Source organism: Hibiscus syriacus, unplaced genomic scaffold (assembly GCF_006381635.1).
Source record: "Hibiscus syriacus cultivar Baekdansim isolate YM2019G1 unplaced genomic scaffold, ASM638163v2 tig00111298_pilon, whole genome shotgun sequence".
Lineage (NCBI taxonomy): Eukaryota > Viridiplantae > Streptophyta > Magnoliopsida > Malvales > Malvaceae > Hibiscus > Hibiscus syriacus.
Window position 1 is genome coordinate 57,622 of NW_024063047.1, and position 16,355 is coordinate 73,976.

The 16,355-nt window shown below is 33.8% G+C and overlaps 4 protein-coding genes across 4 annotated transcripts; 2 read left to right on the forward strand and 2 right to left on the reverse strand.

The window, feature by feature from the left end:
- Positions 1-1,012: 1,012 nt before the first annotated feature.
- Positions 1,013-4,566, reverse strand: LOC120157996 (probable serine/threonine-protein kinase PBL25). The gene is made up of 5 exons (XM_039168943.1): positions 4,293-4,566; positions 3,896-4,068; positions 3,597-3,786; positions 2,320-2,702; positions 1,013-1,883 (listed from the first exon to the last, which is right to left on the reverse strand). Exons 1-5 carry the CDS (start codon positions 4,405-4,407, stop codon positions 1,047-1,049), a joined length of 1,698 nt encoding a protein of 565 aa, XP_039024874.1. The 5' UTR covers positions 4,408-4,566; the 3' UTR covers positions 1,013-1,046.
- A 2,017-nt stretch (positions 4,567-6,583) lies between these two features.
- On the forward strand, positions 6,584-8,624 carry LOC120158000 (CBS domain-containing protein CBSX6-like). Its single transcript, XM_039168946.1, has 3 exons — positions 6,584-6,635; positions 6,695-7,071; positions 7,700-8,624. The coding sequence occupies exons 2-3, from the start codon at positions 6,728-6,730 to the stop codon at positions 8,604-8,606; spliced, it is 1,251 nt and encodes a 416-aa protein (XP_039024877.1). The 5' UTR covers positions 6,584-6,635; positions 6,695-6,727; the 3' UTR covers positions 8,607-8,624.
- A 1,787-nt stretch (positions 8,625-10,411) lies between these two features.
- LOC120157998 (acyl-CoA-binding protein-like) lies at positions 10,412-11,744 on the forward strand. Its single transcript, XM_039168944.1, has 4 exons — positions 10,412-10,511; positions 11,264-11,381; positions 11,476-11,538; positions 11,654-11,744. The coding sequence occupies exons 1-4, from the start codon at positions 10,500-10,502 to the stop codon at positions 11,731-11,733; spliced, it is 273 nt and encodes a 90-aa protein (XP_039024875.1). The 5' UTR covers positions 10,412-10,499; the 3' UTR covers positions 11,734-11,744.
- Positions 11,745-14,484: 2,740 nt separating this feature from the next.
- LOC120157999 (acyl-CoA-binding protein) lies at positions 14,485-15,860 on the reverse strand. Its single transcript, XM_039168945.1, has 4 exons — positions 15,757-15,860; positions 14,921-15,038; positions 14,681-14,743; positions 14,485-14,579 (listed from the first exon to the last, which is right to left on the reverse strand). Exons 1-4 carry the CDS (start codon positions 15,766-15,768, stop codon positions 14,500-14,502), a joined length of 273 nt encoding a protein of 90 aa, XP_039024876.1. The 5' UTR covers positions 15,769-15,860; the 3' UTR covers positions 14,485-14,499.
- Positions 15,861-16,355: the final 495 nt, after the last annotated feature.

Below are 16,355 nucleotides of genomic sequence, written 5' to 3' on the forward strand. Positions count from 1 at the left end.
TGACTTCTGGGTATCATTCTCTTCATGTTTCCTCTTTTAAATTTAGCCGGATCTTATGTTTCTGTCTATATGCAGAGATTCTTTCGCAGGGATTATTATGCAGGGATTAATTCCCGTTACAGACGCACATATGATTTTAATGACTGCATATGAATATTGTTTAGCTATGTATTTATGTATTTATTTATACATGCATTGCATTTTATCTAAATTTTTAATTTTCTGACTGCCGGAGGTCTTCCACGGAAGCTACTCTCAACCTGGCGTTGGGGGTAGCCTACTACCCTACCTCCCCCTTACCCCATACATATGGGAATTGGGTTTTGTTGTTGTTGTTGTTGTTGTAATTATAACTTTTAAAAAACAAAACATGATCTATTTATAAATCGACCTAATAATTGAATGACCCAGAATACAATTTATCCATAGAAAAACAGTTTTTTATCAACTTTGTTGTTTTCGTTCGTTGAAGAAGTTAGATTTAATTCTAAATTTCATCCCCTAACTTACAAAAAGTGAAAATTTAGATCCACTACTTTAATATATTAAAATTCAGTCATCATACATTTTGAAAAACGAATACTTAAGTCCATATCTCAATAAACACGTTAACTTGAATCATTGGCTTTTGTTAATTCTTTCATATAAATGGTTGGTCAATCAATTTTAGGTCAATGATGTATTAGAAGGTCTAATAGATTCGTCGAATCGGATAAACTTTTCGAATTTCGTAAATTATAAAGATCATATTCTGACAAATTACAGTAAAGGGATTATCTTCTCAATTTCTTTGAAATAAAAGAATGAAATTGAGAATTAAACTGAGGAAATTTACAAACATTACATTCTTTAATGAATACAATTGTGAATTTAGATGAAATTTTTACCATGTATGAATTTGTAAAACTTTTGGAATTGGTAATTTTTTATGCAAATTAAAAGTAAAATTAAAATCAGTAAAATAAAACATAAAAGTATATATAATTTGTTTTTTTCTCGTTAAAAAGGCTTACTATTTGTGTTTAAGTTCCTCCAACAATTTTGCTTCAGTTCTCAGGCTGTGATCCTTCAGCTGAACAGTGGTGGTCGTCGTCTTTATCGCTGCGTTTTTTAGCTTTCCGGCGACCCTTTTTCGTAGAACTGCTCCTATGGCACGACGAATCATTTTCGTCCTTAGGTTTCTTCTTCTTGCTGCTGCTTTTATGACCCTTTGATGTTTTTTCTTTCTTTCTAGTATTTGTTGCTGAAGAATTCGATTTCAAGCTGTCGTTTCGTCTTTCGTCGGCCTTTTCGGTGCTCGAAGAAACGTTGCCTTTGTCGTCTTCGGAATGTTCGTCGTCCTTTTCGTTGCTTGAAGAAACGTTGCCTTCGTCGTCTTCCGAATTACCCTCGGATGCGTCGCTGCCATACGACGAGTAGTTTCCTGATTTGCTCGATTTCTTGCGGCTCAAGGAACTGTCTCGCCCGCTCCTATTGCCGAATGAAGACAACGACCTCCCGCTACTCTTATGGCTGAGAGAACGGTCACCGTTTCCGTAGGCGGAAGCGTCGTCGCTTCCGGATTCGTTATCGGTTTCCTCGTCTTCATCCTGCTTCACCGAAGCTTCATCGTCCGATGATCCACTATTTCTGGACATGGAGCGCAATTTGCCTGAGATTGGAGGAGGGAGATCTTCAGGGATGTTGTTTGCTTCGTTGGCCATCGAAAGGAAACTTAAGATTGAAGATAAATCGCTGATCAACGGCCGTGCCGCCGCTTCTTCTTGCACGCACATGGCTGCCATTGCAACAGCTTGATTCAACCCTCTTTCTGGGAATTTGTTGTTGAGTGAAGGATCTGCCATGTGTGGGAAATTTTTTGGTTCCTTGAATATTGGTTGTGCCTGTTCCAATCATACAATCAACCCTAAGTAAATTTGAGGGGTTCATAGTGGAATTTTACATTTATATTGATTGCATTTCATAGATTTTGAAGGGACTAAATGGAAATTATCCCATTTTCCACATGAAACCCAAAATAATCTAAACTCAAGTGTGATTTGAACCTGAAATGAATACCAGAAACCCAAATGACTAGAACTCAAAATGATTTTAACTAGAAATAATCAAAACAAATTCAAACCAATAAAAACTGAAATGATTAGAATACGAAATAAATTAATTTAATAAAAACTCAAACGAAAAATCTAAAAATAATAAATTTGAAATAACCTAATATGAAATGATGTGAACTCGAAATAACTCGAAAAATATAAAAGCTGAATTAACTCGACCTTTTTTATTAAAATTCGAACAAACAAGCCCTAGCTACGGACTTACCCAAGCAACTAAATTTTGCTCTTCCTGGGGTTTGGAAGGGTCGAGGGCTTTTCTTCCGGAGATAAGCTCCAACAGCACAACTCCAAAACTATAGACATCGGTCTGTGCATTGATGGTACCCGATTGCATACACTCTGGAGCATTGTAACCATTGTTATCCATTATCTTCGACTGCATCGGCATCTTGCTGTCGGCCGACGACCCGAGCTTGTCGATCCCGATGTTTGACAGCTTCGGGTTGAATTCGTCGTCCAACAACACTTTTGAGGACTTGAGATCACGATATATTATTGGAGGTTTAGCCTTCTCATGCAGGTATTGTAGACCTTGAGCCGTCCCTTGTGCTATTTTCATTCTTGTAACCCAATCTAATGGCTTCCCTCCTGCTTTGATATCTATATTAATTACACTTTGAAAAATATTAAAGCACACATGTTTAAAATATCGGGTTAATTATATCCTACATCTAAATTGATCTTTCTAATTGAGTCCTTAAAGTAAGGATATTTTATCAGTCAAACCCTTCCATCAACTTTGTTATTAGTTTGAGTATCGGGTGCCAACTCAAGTATAGGGTGAAGCATATGTAACATTTGGAGTGCGAAGGTTATAGATGGTTCAACTTTTATGATTTAGATAGAGAATCACAAACGATAATTTTAGAAAGAGTAGTGTGACCAAGATAGTGGTCGTCATTGACTAGGTAAGGAGAAGAGTCTGAGAGATCACCTCAGTCTTGTATGGGGTTTATATAATGATCTTTGGTGTTGATGTCAGATGAAAGGTCATAATGACTCTTGTAGGTTGACAAGGCAAATAGATATTATCATCTAACAATAGATTTGATTCTGTCAGATTACGTGAGTCTATCATAGGTCATGTCAAAAAGAAAATCACTAGTCAAAAGATGTGAAATCCCAGGGGCTATGCTCAGCGGAGGAGATCCTCCGAGGACTTCTTATTTCAAAGGCTTTGATAAGCAGAGATGTGACTTGTGGAAGAGATCCGAAAGAAATGCAACAAAAACACACGAGGCAAATCAATATGGTTGGTACAGACGTCTTATTCAATTGGTATTTAACACCTAAACTTGACGACTAAATTGATGGAAGGAACTAATTGAAGCAATATTGAGAAGGATCAAACAGGATGTTTTGAAGTATAGGGATCAATTCGAAATCTAGACAATTATTCAGGGAAATTTGAAGAAATTAACCCGAAAACGTTAGCATGTAAATGGGAGAGAGAGAGAAAAACAAAGATTGAATTGCATGTACCATGCAGATGATCTTCTAAGGAACCCCCTGGCATAAATTCAAAAACCAAAAGCCTCTGATCTCCATCAGCACAATATCCAACAAGACTGACCAGATTTGGATGCTGTAGGAGACTTAGCTGCCCAACTTCCACAAAGAACTCATTGCCTCCTTCCATTGCATTCCTATCAAGTTGTTTCACAGCAACCTCCTATTTTTTCCCAATCAAAATAAACAAAGCATTAGTAAACAAATCCGACCCGACATTATATATATATATGATCATTCGAGTATATGAAAGGCTCGGACGTAAAGCGGACCTGGCCGGTAGCCTGAATAGTTCCCTTGTAAACTTTGCCGAGACTACCTTCACCCAACAAGCACTCTTGACGGAAATTCTTGGTGGCGGAGGCTAACTCACGGAAGTTGAATGCTTTAATTGAACTATTGTTGTCATAGTCAGCTGGAACTGTAGTAGGTGCCTCTTTCTTTTCTGTTTCAAGATTTCATAAATTATTGGTTTAGTCCCTCTACTATGATGAAAAATAAGATTTACTCCTAAATTATGTTGCCCTAATTTGATTATTCTATCCTTATAATGCCATGTGTACGTCAAAATTGATATCTAACATAATCGAGGTCGTGTTCATTTTTGTTGACGTTCATGCTATCATTTTCAAAAAATAATATTGAATCATTTTCGATCTCAAAGCGTACCAGGTACATATTGTTGTTGAGGTTGCAGTTGTTCAACGCCAGAAACATCATGGTCCTTTTTGCTGCCTCCCTCCTTCTTGTTCTTTTGCGAGGAGAAACAAGGGAAGCAATTCATTTTATTTGTTTTATCGGAATGTCAATCGGAAATTGCTCCAAACCGGAAAGAGAAGAGAGATTACAAAGTCCGAAACACCGAGAGAACGATGTCGAATTAATCTCAGCTCGTTAAGCGCGAAAACGATCAAATCGAATCAAACGAGCCGGAGACATCGATTGTAGGTGTAGGGGAGGGGAAGCCTTCAAGAGATTGAAGGGCCCCTCTTGGGTGCAGGGGGGTTTGCAACCAAGGAGAAGAAGAAAAGATCATGAGAAGCCATGGTTTTGGAAATGACAAATTATAAAACCAAAAAACCAAAAAAAAAAGGCAAACAAAAATATTTTAGGTTTTTTGTCCTCAAAGTTGTCGGAGAAAAAGATGGAGAATTGAGTGGACATTGTTTTATTAAAGGATGGTCAAACAAACTATTCATTTATTTCAATGTTGAACCTTTCTTTTCCAAATTCATCTTCCAACTTAATACATCTTTTTATCCCATAACATTGATTCAGTTACATGTACAAATATATATTCATGTAACATTGATTAACTTAGTGTTGTATATATTCCATGTACAACTGTATTGTCAATATTCATCATTGTGTATAATCTTTTCTTCCTTTTGTTTCCCACTTCAAAAAGTACAATTACACTACATACGTCTGAACAAGTGAATATCTCGTGTTTGAATTTATGATATTCATGGGCACATCATATTGATAATAAATTATCTAATATATTTAGGGGTGAGTATCGAGTCGAATCGATCGAGTGAAAAGATTCGAGTTGACGAATATTTTTTTACCATTCAAGCTTTATTTTAAGAAGATCAAATTAAGTTTATGAACAAGCGGTGGAGCAGTCGTCGTTGTCGTGACCAACTAGGGTCTTCATTGGGAAAGTCCGAGGGGGTCGGGGATATTGAGGGTGTTCCGAGGAGACCAATGGACTGAGACGATAATGGATGATGGGTCACAAAGGCCATTTAAGTCATATCGATTCTCCTTCTCGTTCGAACAATCTTATATATCAAGATAAGTTTGATGTTGGCAAGAAAAAATAATTGTGGCGGCGGAACCAGTGCGAGCCAAAGGAAACGTAATGGAAGACCATAGCAATTAGCTTAACGAAAGTTTTTATATTATATTTTTTATGTAAATATAGGTTATCAGTTTTATCAAAAATATTTAAATTTATAATGAAGGTTTATAATTAAATATAAATTAATCATTTAGAATATTTCTTGTAATTTTTTGTATATAAAATTAGCCTTTTTTATTAATTTAAAGAAAATGACAATGTTAACCTATAACAAAGAGTGTATCTATCTTATTTATATTGTAGATTATATCATATGTTATATATCACGTTATTATGAACTGATGTTGATAATTAATTTTGTTAATAGATCGAATGATAGCTATTAAAATAGTGAAAGAGAAATTAATTATCTAACTGGAAAAATATATAATTTCGAATAAAATTCAGTATCAAACCATCTTTTTACTTCATTATTTTTGTAAGAAAAACCTTGTTAATGGCGAATGAGCTTCAAAATTTGGACAAATAATCAGGGATAAATTACATTATAAGTCATATTACTATTAGTCAGTTTATAACTAAATCACTGTGTTTTTAAAATTTATAATTAAACCACTCCATTTATAGATTATAACAATCATGTCACTTTAACTTTTTTTAGTTATATTTTAGTCACTCAATTATGAGTAAGTTTATATTTGTTTATTCAAACAAAATTAAAAGATTAACTCCCATTACAGATTTAACGAAAAAGTATTATGACAGTTAAAAATCAATAAATAGAATGACCAGTGATTTTTTTGTAATATTATGACCCAACTATAAACATACTCATAATAAAATGACTAACACCATAGTTTAGCTATATTTAAATTAATCCAAAAGTAGAAGAACATTTCTCCTTTCCCTCCAAAATTCATGCTTTTTCCGACACCGATCCAGTCAAGAATTTTCCGAGAGATCACCGCAATGGCTTTTACTTTCAATAACTACGTTTCAATCCCTCTTATAACGCTTCATCCTCACCGGGTTTCTCGGTTTCTAGAAAAACCAAGTTTTTCCCTTCGTATCACAAGTGAATTAAGAACAATTTTTGGCGTTCATTTAGCTTGAATATTGAATTTTCGTAAGTTCTATAGAAAACCCTAGATGTTTTTGAAGGAAAAAATTGAACTTTGGATTGAATAAACCAAAACCTAGTTGAGATAATTGAAAATTGAAGTGACCCTTTACCGAAACTAGTTTCTTTTGTTTTTTCCCCCAGGTTTCTCGGGAAACAAACATAAACTTTGAAGGAATGGCATCGGTCTTTCTGTACCATGTGGTGGGAGATTTGACGGTTGGTAAGCCAGAGTTGGAAGAATTCACCGAAACGGAGACGGTGGCATCGGCCATAAGAGTAATACGAGAATCAACAGAGTGTGGGATACCAGTTTGGAAGAGAAGAGCACATCCGGGAATGATTGAAAACAATGAAATGACACAACAGAGATTTGTTGGAATTCTTACATCACTCGATGTCGTCTCCTTTTTAGCCAAACCTCAATGCTTGGATGATCATGTCAAGGCTATCAAAACACTAGTCTCTGATGTTGTTGTCCCAAACAATGGTCTCTTAAAGATTGTTGAACCTGGCACCAGGTTTGCTCATTTGAAAAATGTGACTTCAATTTGGCTGAACTGCATTTGTTCTAGGTGTATCCTTGCTTAATGATCATAACGATTTGATTTTTCTGTTCGGGGTTGAAATTTGTGTTCAATATCAATCTCATTCTTCCCCTCCAAGTATGATGTAGAGTTTATGAATCTTGTTTAAGACTAATTTGGTAGCTGATTGAAATGGTTCTGTTTAGTGTTTGCTGCCTGTTTAAGTAGAATTGTTACTCTCTTGATGGCATTTCTAATTCATAGTTGTTGAACTAAATTTATGTTCAATATTGATCTCATTCTTCCCCTCGAAGACCGAAGTATGATGTAGAGTCAATGAATCCTGTTTAGGACTATTTCGGTAGCTGATTGAAATGGTTTTGTCTACTGCCTGTTAAGCGGAATTGTTGCTCTCTCTGATGGCATTGCTAATTCGTTGTTGTTGAACTAAATTTATGTTCGATATTGATCTCGTTCTTCCTCTCAAAGTATGGTTTAGAGTTGATGAATCTTGTTTAGGACTATTCGGTAGCTGATTGAAATGGTTTTTTTGTTTACTGCCTGTTTAAGTAGAATTGTTACTCTCTCTGATGGCATTGCTTATCCGTTGTTGTTGAACTAGACTAATAGATGCACTGGAGATGATGAAGCAGGGTGTGAGGCGACTTCTTGTTCCGAAGGGCACCGTATGGAAAGGAATGAGCAAGAGATTCTCGATCCTTTATCACGGGAAGTGGCTCAAGAACATGGAGGGTAGCTGCGGTAACCTCGGTCTTAATACCTGTTGCCCTTCGTCGTCATCTTCCGCTTCATCAACCTCTGCCTACATGCGCAACAACAACTTTTGCTGTCTGTCGAGAGAAGACATAATCCGTTTCCTCCTTGTTTGCCTCGGTGCTTTAGCTCCACTCCCCCTGACTTCTATTTCCTCGCTCGGAGCTATTAACCAAAACTATTGCTCTATCGATGCCTCCCTCCCCGCTTCCGAAGCTATGCAAAAACATCCCTGTGATCCGAGTGCATTTGCCATTATGGAGAGCACACCAGAAGGTCACCATAGAATTTTAGGAGAGATCTCGGTCTCTAAACTATGGAAATGTGATTATTTAGCTGCAGCATGGGCTTTAGCCAACCTCTCGGCCGGACAATTCGTAATGGGGATCGAGGATAACGTGAGTTCAAGATGGCTCAACGATGTTTGTGATAGTTCAAAGCCAAGGAAACACATTAGTACAAAATGTGGGTTCAATCCATCAGGACCGAATTTCGGAGTCGGCCGGAGCACATATAGGGGCAGAAGTGCGCCGTTGACGTGTAAAACTACGAGTTCGTTGGCTGCAGTCATGGCTCAAATCCTGTCTCATAGGGCAACCCATGTTTGGGTGACCGAAGGCGAAGATGATGATGTTGATGTTCTTGTTGGGGTGGTGGGTTATACCGACATTTTGGCTGCAGTCAGCAAACAACCTACTTCTTTGGTGCCCGGATCTCGATCGAACACGGAGCTTCGCTCGGAAATGCATCATTGAATTCCCTAACTCCACCTCTTTTTATTCTATTCTAACCTCTTCATTTTAGTTCCATCGTCTGCTTTTGTAATTGCCCTTTTCTTGAATGAAAAGATACAGTCAATATATATATATATATATAAGCATCTGATTCGTATTCTTTCAAATCCAGCTTTGCTTCTAAAGTTTTTGAGCATTAGCTGTTAGATTCTTTACATGAAAGAATAAAAAAAAAATTGTATAGAATCATATGCCCAACCAAATTAACGTGGAAACGTTAGTTTTATAGTTTTCCCATTTCACAGAGAAATTTAAAACCAATGGGTCTTAATGACAACCTTTCTAACATTTACAATACCATAATACTCATTCAACTTATATCACATCATTTATCAAAAATAAAATTATACGAATATTATTTATAATTTTTCTGATTGTACTTATGTTGTGACTTATGGATAAAAAAATAAAAAATGTATAAGTAATTTTCGTATTAATTCATCTTTTTTTTTATTTTCACCTATAGAGTTCATGTGGCATAATTTAATGTATTATAATATAATATATATGAATAATTATTTAATACACATAAAAATTTTATTTTCATAAACAATATTAAAACGATAGGGTTACAATGATGAAGTGGGTTTGGGTTAAAGAGAATGATGGCTCTTTCGTTATTCTCAGGGAAGGAGTCTTCTTCGATTATGGGGGCAAATAAGCATCAAGACGATAAATTTTGGTAGCCGGCGACGAAAGCGAGAAATCGGAGAAGTCGTTGTTCTTTTCCTTAAACTTTCCGATCAAACTCATTTCTTTTTTCCTTTCCCCTCTCAGTTTCAAGGAATCATTCAAAGAACATTGTTCTTTTTTTTTTTAGCATTTCAAAGAACATTGTTTTTTGTGGAGAAATTTGTAGGTATTATAATTTGAGAGAATTTAAACGAGGGAATAAGAAATTTCTAACATTGGATGAAGCTATGGTTTTTTGGCAGAAGAAAGAAAGAATGCAGGAAGGGAACGATGTAAAGAAGATGGAGTTGTGGGAAATTGAGTAAGTCTTTGCATGCTACCGTTAGCATTTCCTTTCTCAAAGGCAATTGTCAGCCTTTTTGATTTTTTTTTATTATTTTTTGTATTATAAGAATTAAATTAAAAAGATTAAAAGTATAAGAATCAAAGTAAAAATTTTAAAATATAATTATACATAACAAATTTTATAAATAATAAATTTTTTAAAAGAATAAATTTATAAATTTATTCGGTTAAAATTATCAATAAAAAATTAAAAAAAATTAAAGACCAAAATATATAATGATAAGACGTTTTTAGTTTATTGTTTGGGCGCAAATCTCGAAAAGTTATATATGTTTAAAAAGTCACTTCAATTTGAGTATAAAATTATGACATTTCAAAGTCTTACAATATATTTATAGTTCAAACAAAAACATGATTTATTTTTTAAAATGTATCATTCAATTATATATATATATATATATATATATTTCAAATCGTTGAAAGACAAGACTGATCAAACATATCTTTTCACGCATTTATTGACTATAATATAACATATAACTAAAATCGCTTTTCAAATTTCAATTGATCGTTTTAAATCCTATTATTCATGTATTATTTGCATCAGGACCGAAATCTCAAAATTCAAAAGCTATAAGAACTAGAATAGATAAACTAGAGCATATTTAAATTCATAATTTTAACATAGTAAAGGGACTAACAACTAATTTGACCTACGATGATTATAATAAATTTGTCTCTTGTCTTTATATTTGTGTAAGATAAGAGAAGATGCCCCTGCACGCTACTGGGCAGCGCTTATAAATAAACGGTAGTCTCGAGGTTGAAGAAAGAAAATCACAAGCAAAATTCAAGAAATTTGTTTGAACAAGGAAAATGGGTTTGAAGGTATAATTTCCTTTCAATTCAACCCCTACTCCATTTTATTGTTTTATTTTCTGGATTTTTTTCTCTTGTTTCTCACTGAATAATTGCTTCCGTTGATCGTTCTTATGATTTTTCCATATGATTAATTGCTTCCCTTCATCGTTCTTTTGGCTTTTCTTCATGCAAATGTCAATCAATGTTATAAAAGATGCTGAAGGTGATTACACCAATATCTGGAAATTTTAGGCTCTGTGTTCAACTTATTCCACTGAAGCTTTTTAATCAACAAATCTATGGGTATCTCCTTGGATTTCATCAAAAGATTAAAACTTTCTGCGAAACATCTATTGTCTCTGCTACTAGTACTATAATCAGGGTGAAACCAGAAATTTCGTATAAAGGCTTAGGTTGAATGTTATATTTTCTAAAGGGACCAAATAAGTAACTTATCCAATTTTTGCTAGGGGGGCAGGCAGCCCCTGGATTCACCCCTGGCTACAAGTACTCTGTTTTAGACTTGTCTATTGGATGGATATGATAAGTTTTGAGTCTGTCAATTCGGGTATTAAATTTTTCTACTTATTTCGAGTTCAGATCTTGATTGTTTATGTTCAAATCGAATCGAGTTCAGATCTTGATAATGTTGTACCCCGGTTCTTGACTGTGTAGAGGAATACGAGTTTGCCGAGAAATCAGATATTGATCGTTTATGTTTAGATCGAATCGAGTTCAGTTTGAGTATGATAATGTTGTACCTTGGTTCTTGACTGTAGGAGGAATTTGAGGAGTATACCGAGAAAGCTAAGACCCTCCCGGCGAGCACTACGAACGATGACAAACTCATTCTCTACGGACTCTACAAGCAAGCGACTGTTGGACCAGTGAATACCAGTTAGTGTACATATATACTTATAACTCATATGTAACCATCTTGTTAGTCTCCATATAATAAAGGGACTAATGGGTATAATTTTCCGAATCGAAGGTCGTCCCGGAATGTTCAACCTGAAGGAAAAGGCCAAGTGGGATGCATGGAAGGCTGTTGAAGGTATAAAGCTATGTTAAATCAATATAGATCATTATTTGGTTTGCTTCGAAAAGTGTTTAGCATGTATGAACTATGAATCGAGTATGTTTTGAATCGGCGTATGTGTTTCCGATAGGGAAATCTTCGGAGGACGCGATGAACGACTACATCACCAAGGTGAAACAGCTGCAGCAGGCTGCTGGTGCATCTTCTTGATGTGTGACAAAGATGAAAATGATGTGATTTCAAGGCCCTTGGTATCTGGGATTAAGATGAACTCAAAAAGAAACTAAGTTATTAGATGGTTTATTTTACTTGTAGCATCAATGAGTTGAAATGAATAAATATACTTACTGTTCGGATGTTTGATTTCCTATGGTATTTTCTTTTCAGAGAAAAAAACTTTGGGAGAACTTCACGTTTAGTCACCCAGTTATTGAGTTGTTTAAATTTTGGTCATTTGATTAAAAAATTAATTTCTTCCCAATCGTTATAAAAATTGATATCTCCGATCATTAATGTTGGTGATAATGTGGTTTATTTTTAAGGGTAAAGCATATCAATAGTCCCGATTATAAGGTGTTATTTTGTTAAATCTCTTGACTAATAAAACTATAATACATTGTTTTGTTGAGTCCCTTGACTGTTAAAAGTTAAAAACGGTTGCCTGACTATTAATATGGTCTAAACTTATTTTTTCCTATTAAAAATTGACAATCGTCAGAACTAGATATTAATTTATTGATTTGAATATGATAAAATTATATTTTAATGATATCTATCAGTACTGTAGTTACTTTCAAGCATTGGCTCGATAACCTAATGTATCTAGCATTGTCTCGATAGCATAATGTAAACAGAGATTTGATCTATAAAATACAGTTCAATCGATTTTTTATTTAGATTTTATTATATCTTAGTGAGCAGGTTAACGTCCACTCAGACGGCTATCAATTTCTTAATCGGAAAGAACGAGATTGGAACATATGAATAGTCGAGTGACTATTTTGTAACTTTTAGTAGTTTGAGGACTCAACAAAGCAACATCTTATGATTTAAGAATCATTTTATAACTTTTAATAGTCAAATAACTTAATAAATCAAACCTTATAATCGGGAGATCATTTGTGTATTTTACTTTATTTTTAATTGAGTTTAATGATTGGTATTAATTATTTTTAAATTAAGGTAATTTATCTTTTTCATAAAAAATTATATAAAGTTTAAAGAGTTTTATATTTATAAGTGAATAGTATGTTTTAATTCCAAATAAAACCCATTTGTAGCAATTTTAGAGAAAATATTTGATTTTTTTATTTATAAATAACCGAGTTAAACCCAACTCGTAAGAAATAAACCCATTTGTGGACCCAAGCCAAGGTCAAATTAAGATATTCAAATCGAAAAAAGTAGGGATGGATATTTGGATTTTAACTTTATTTTAAGTAGGACTAAATCACAAATTTTACCGAAACATTAGGACTGACAACAAGTTTTTGACCAATAAAATACGCACCATATCTTCAATGCATCTAGCTTTAGCCCTTATGGGACCACAAGCATCAATGGCGAATCTAGAAACAATAATTCAGCATAAGATCCTAAAATGCTATATTCAATTCCAACTATATTTTTCTCTTCATCCTTTTCTAGCTTTGGAATGAATATGTAGTGCAAAAACTATGTCGTAATTTCGTATATTAAAATAATCATTTTAACTTTTTTTATTATTTTAATTCCAAATATTTTATTTTAGAGTAAAAAAATATAAACATTTGTCTATATAGTCATTTTACCACTTATTCTTTTTTTTCCTTGAGAATATTTTGACTCTCGACATTTCATTTTAGAGTAAAAAAATTCTTTACATTTAATTGAATAGTCACTTTGTCTATTGTTTTTTAGATTATTTTGACTTTCGACTTTTCATTTTAAGATACAAAATTTCTTATTTCAAAGCGTTAATCATTTATAACTAACAATTTTAATATATAAAAAGACTTTTTATCTCAAAATACAATATTAGAAGCTAAAATGCTCCGAAAGAATAATAGGAATAAAAATAATATTTAGTCAAACAAAAGTTAGGGGAAATTTTTTGACATTATGCATTTATATAAAAGAAACTTAGGAAGTTTCACGATATTGAATTCGAGTCTTATTTTGTGTAAGTTATATTATAGGTATCAGTCGGGGATATGTCCCACCAATGGTAAATTTTCAAATTTAAACCTTCAAATCTATGATTCTGAAGTTAGGTAATTGTATATACTTTTATTTGTAATTTAAAAACTGATAAAAACCTCAGAGTATCTTTCTTTATAAGAGATGAATTTTAGAATAATTTCCCATAATATTCTAAAAAACAAAGTTATGGGAAAATGTCTACTTAATTGTTTTGTTATAAAAAGTCCTAAAAAAAGAAAAGAGTTAAAGACATTTTGAAAGAATTGACATGCATTTATTTTCATCCACAAGTTGGCTTGCCTTCCAAAAGTCTAATTCAATTTACTTCAATCATAAATCAATTCGATTAATACCTTTTAACAAATTCAAAACACATTTGTCTTCCTATGGTATTGTATGCAAAAAAGAACACACGAAAACAACAAGCACACATTTCAAATCAGTATGCATATGACTCCAATCACTTGGATTTACGTTGCCAAAACAGGCAACTCTGGTCTCCCATGCCAAAATAGTTGAACAAAGGTAGTGATTTAGGCAAATACGTGTCTCTCGTGCCGAGACTCTAGTTAAGCAACCGTGCGGCATTAGATTCGGAACTTAAGGCAATTTCCCAATAGCACAAACATCATAAAGATTTTATTCATTTGAACTCGTTCACGCTACAAGTCAAATCACTTAAAAGTAGCAATAGAGAAAGAGTACATTGTTTATTCCTGGTTAAAAACATGTTTCAAACCCACGTAAACAAACTAGGGCTTGACATCATACCATGTTTTGTCATTGTCACACACATCAAGAAGACATTCCAGCAGCCTCCAGCAGCTGTTTTACTTTGGTGATGTAATCACCCATTGCTTCGTCCTTGGATTTCCCTAGCGAAAACCGAAATCAGATTCAAACATAAAGCCATTCCTATATGTAAATAACAGTTTTCGAATGAAACCAACTAATACTGTTTCAAACATAGCTTTACCTTCAACAGCCTTCCATGCATCCCACTTGGCCTTTCCCTTCAGGTCTAGCATTCCAGGACGGCCTTTGCATAGGAAGAAAAACACAAAACCCATTAGTCCCTTTTATTAAATATGTTACTCGGAATCAGGTCCATGTGTTAGACGATGCCGAACAGGAATACTTCGAAAAGAATGAAAAGTCCGAGCAACATTAAGTTACTAATGAAAAAGGTTGAAATGGGTTATATATGTATACTAACTGGTGTTCACTGGTCCAACAGTAGCTTGCTTGTAGAGTCCATAGAGAATGAGCATGTCATCGTTCGAAGGGGCGGTTGGGAGGGTCTTAACTTTCTCGGCATGCTCCTCGAATTCCTCCTATACAATCAAAGATTAAAACACCTCATATATACTAAAAACTCGGAATGCTGCAATTTTAACTTGTTTTTTAAAGGACCATACGTTGAAAGTGAAACAACAACATATGCGCAATGATCTGATCATATGATTTGAGTTCACCCCTATCAGGCTGACCTTTGAGATTTAATCTTTCTACTTTTATAATATTATAAATCCGAATAGATAACAACCAGGACTCTCCCAATAACATATGAAACTAAAGAATCAAATTATACCAAATTAAAGTTGAGAAAGCAAGTCTCGGATCTCAGCATAATAGAGAGAATGAGAGATAGTAGCAAAAAACAAAGATGTTTTCAGACTTAAAAGAAAACCAGATGAATGCAGTCCTTAAAACTTCTAGATATAGAGGTAATCACTTCGAATTGACTACTTTTCTTGATAATAACGAGATCAAATTCCTTTATTAGTCCCTGTAATTTCCAAATTCTATATCTTATTCATAAATTTCTCCGGTACTATTCAGATCAATACCGAAAGTTCAAAACCCGGATTAGAGTACAGGGACTGAATCCGCAACCCGTAAAGAGACTAATGACAAAATTTAACCTAATAACAATCCTAAGGAGACATAAGGAGATAATCAGAGATCGGTTTGAGTGAGAAAATTTTTCCAAAATAAAGGGAAAATCGCAGATTGTGAATGAAAAGGAAAACTACATAAAGGAAATCATACCTTCAAGCCCATTTTTTTTCTATATAGGAAAGATGGATTAAACTCTCAGAGAGAGGACTCTCTGTTCTGCGTTTCGTCTTCAATGGACTCAAACTACCATATATATACACCTGTAACTACTGTCAGTACACGTGGTAGGTAATCTTTGAACCTTCGTGTTTAAAATTTATGTTGATTTTTTTATTTAAATATCGGTATTACGGTCTATTGATTATTTTAAATTGAATTTTGTAAAAGGTAAACACATTTCTAATTCAATTTATTATATTCACAAACGTCAAAATATAAAATCTCAACCTTATTTAAAAGATTTAATTTCTTATTCCATTGGATTAATTGTTGTTAATAGTATTTATGATGATTTAATAAGACGAGACTACATATGAACATGGGTTGGATTGAGTCGAGTTTCTGGTCAACTTGATCCAACCCAAAAATTTTATACGCCCCACTCAAAACCCAATCCGACCTGAATTTATGATAATTTCACCCCGAACCTAACTTTTGAGATAAAACTCGAATTTAACTTGAAATAATATAAAAGTATTAATTGTATTCAGTAAAATAAAGATTTAATTGAAAATAAATAATATAAATAA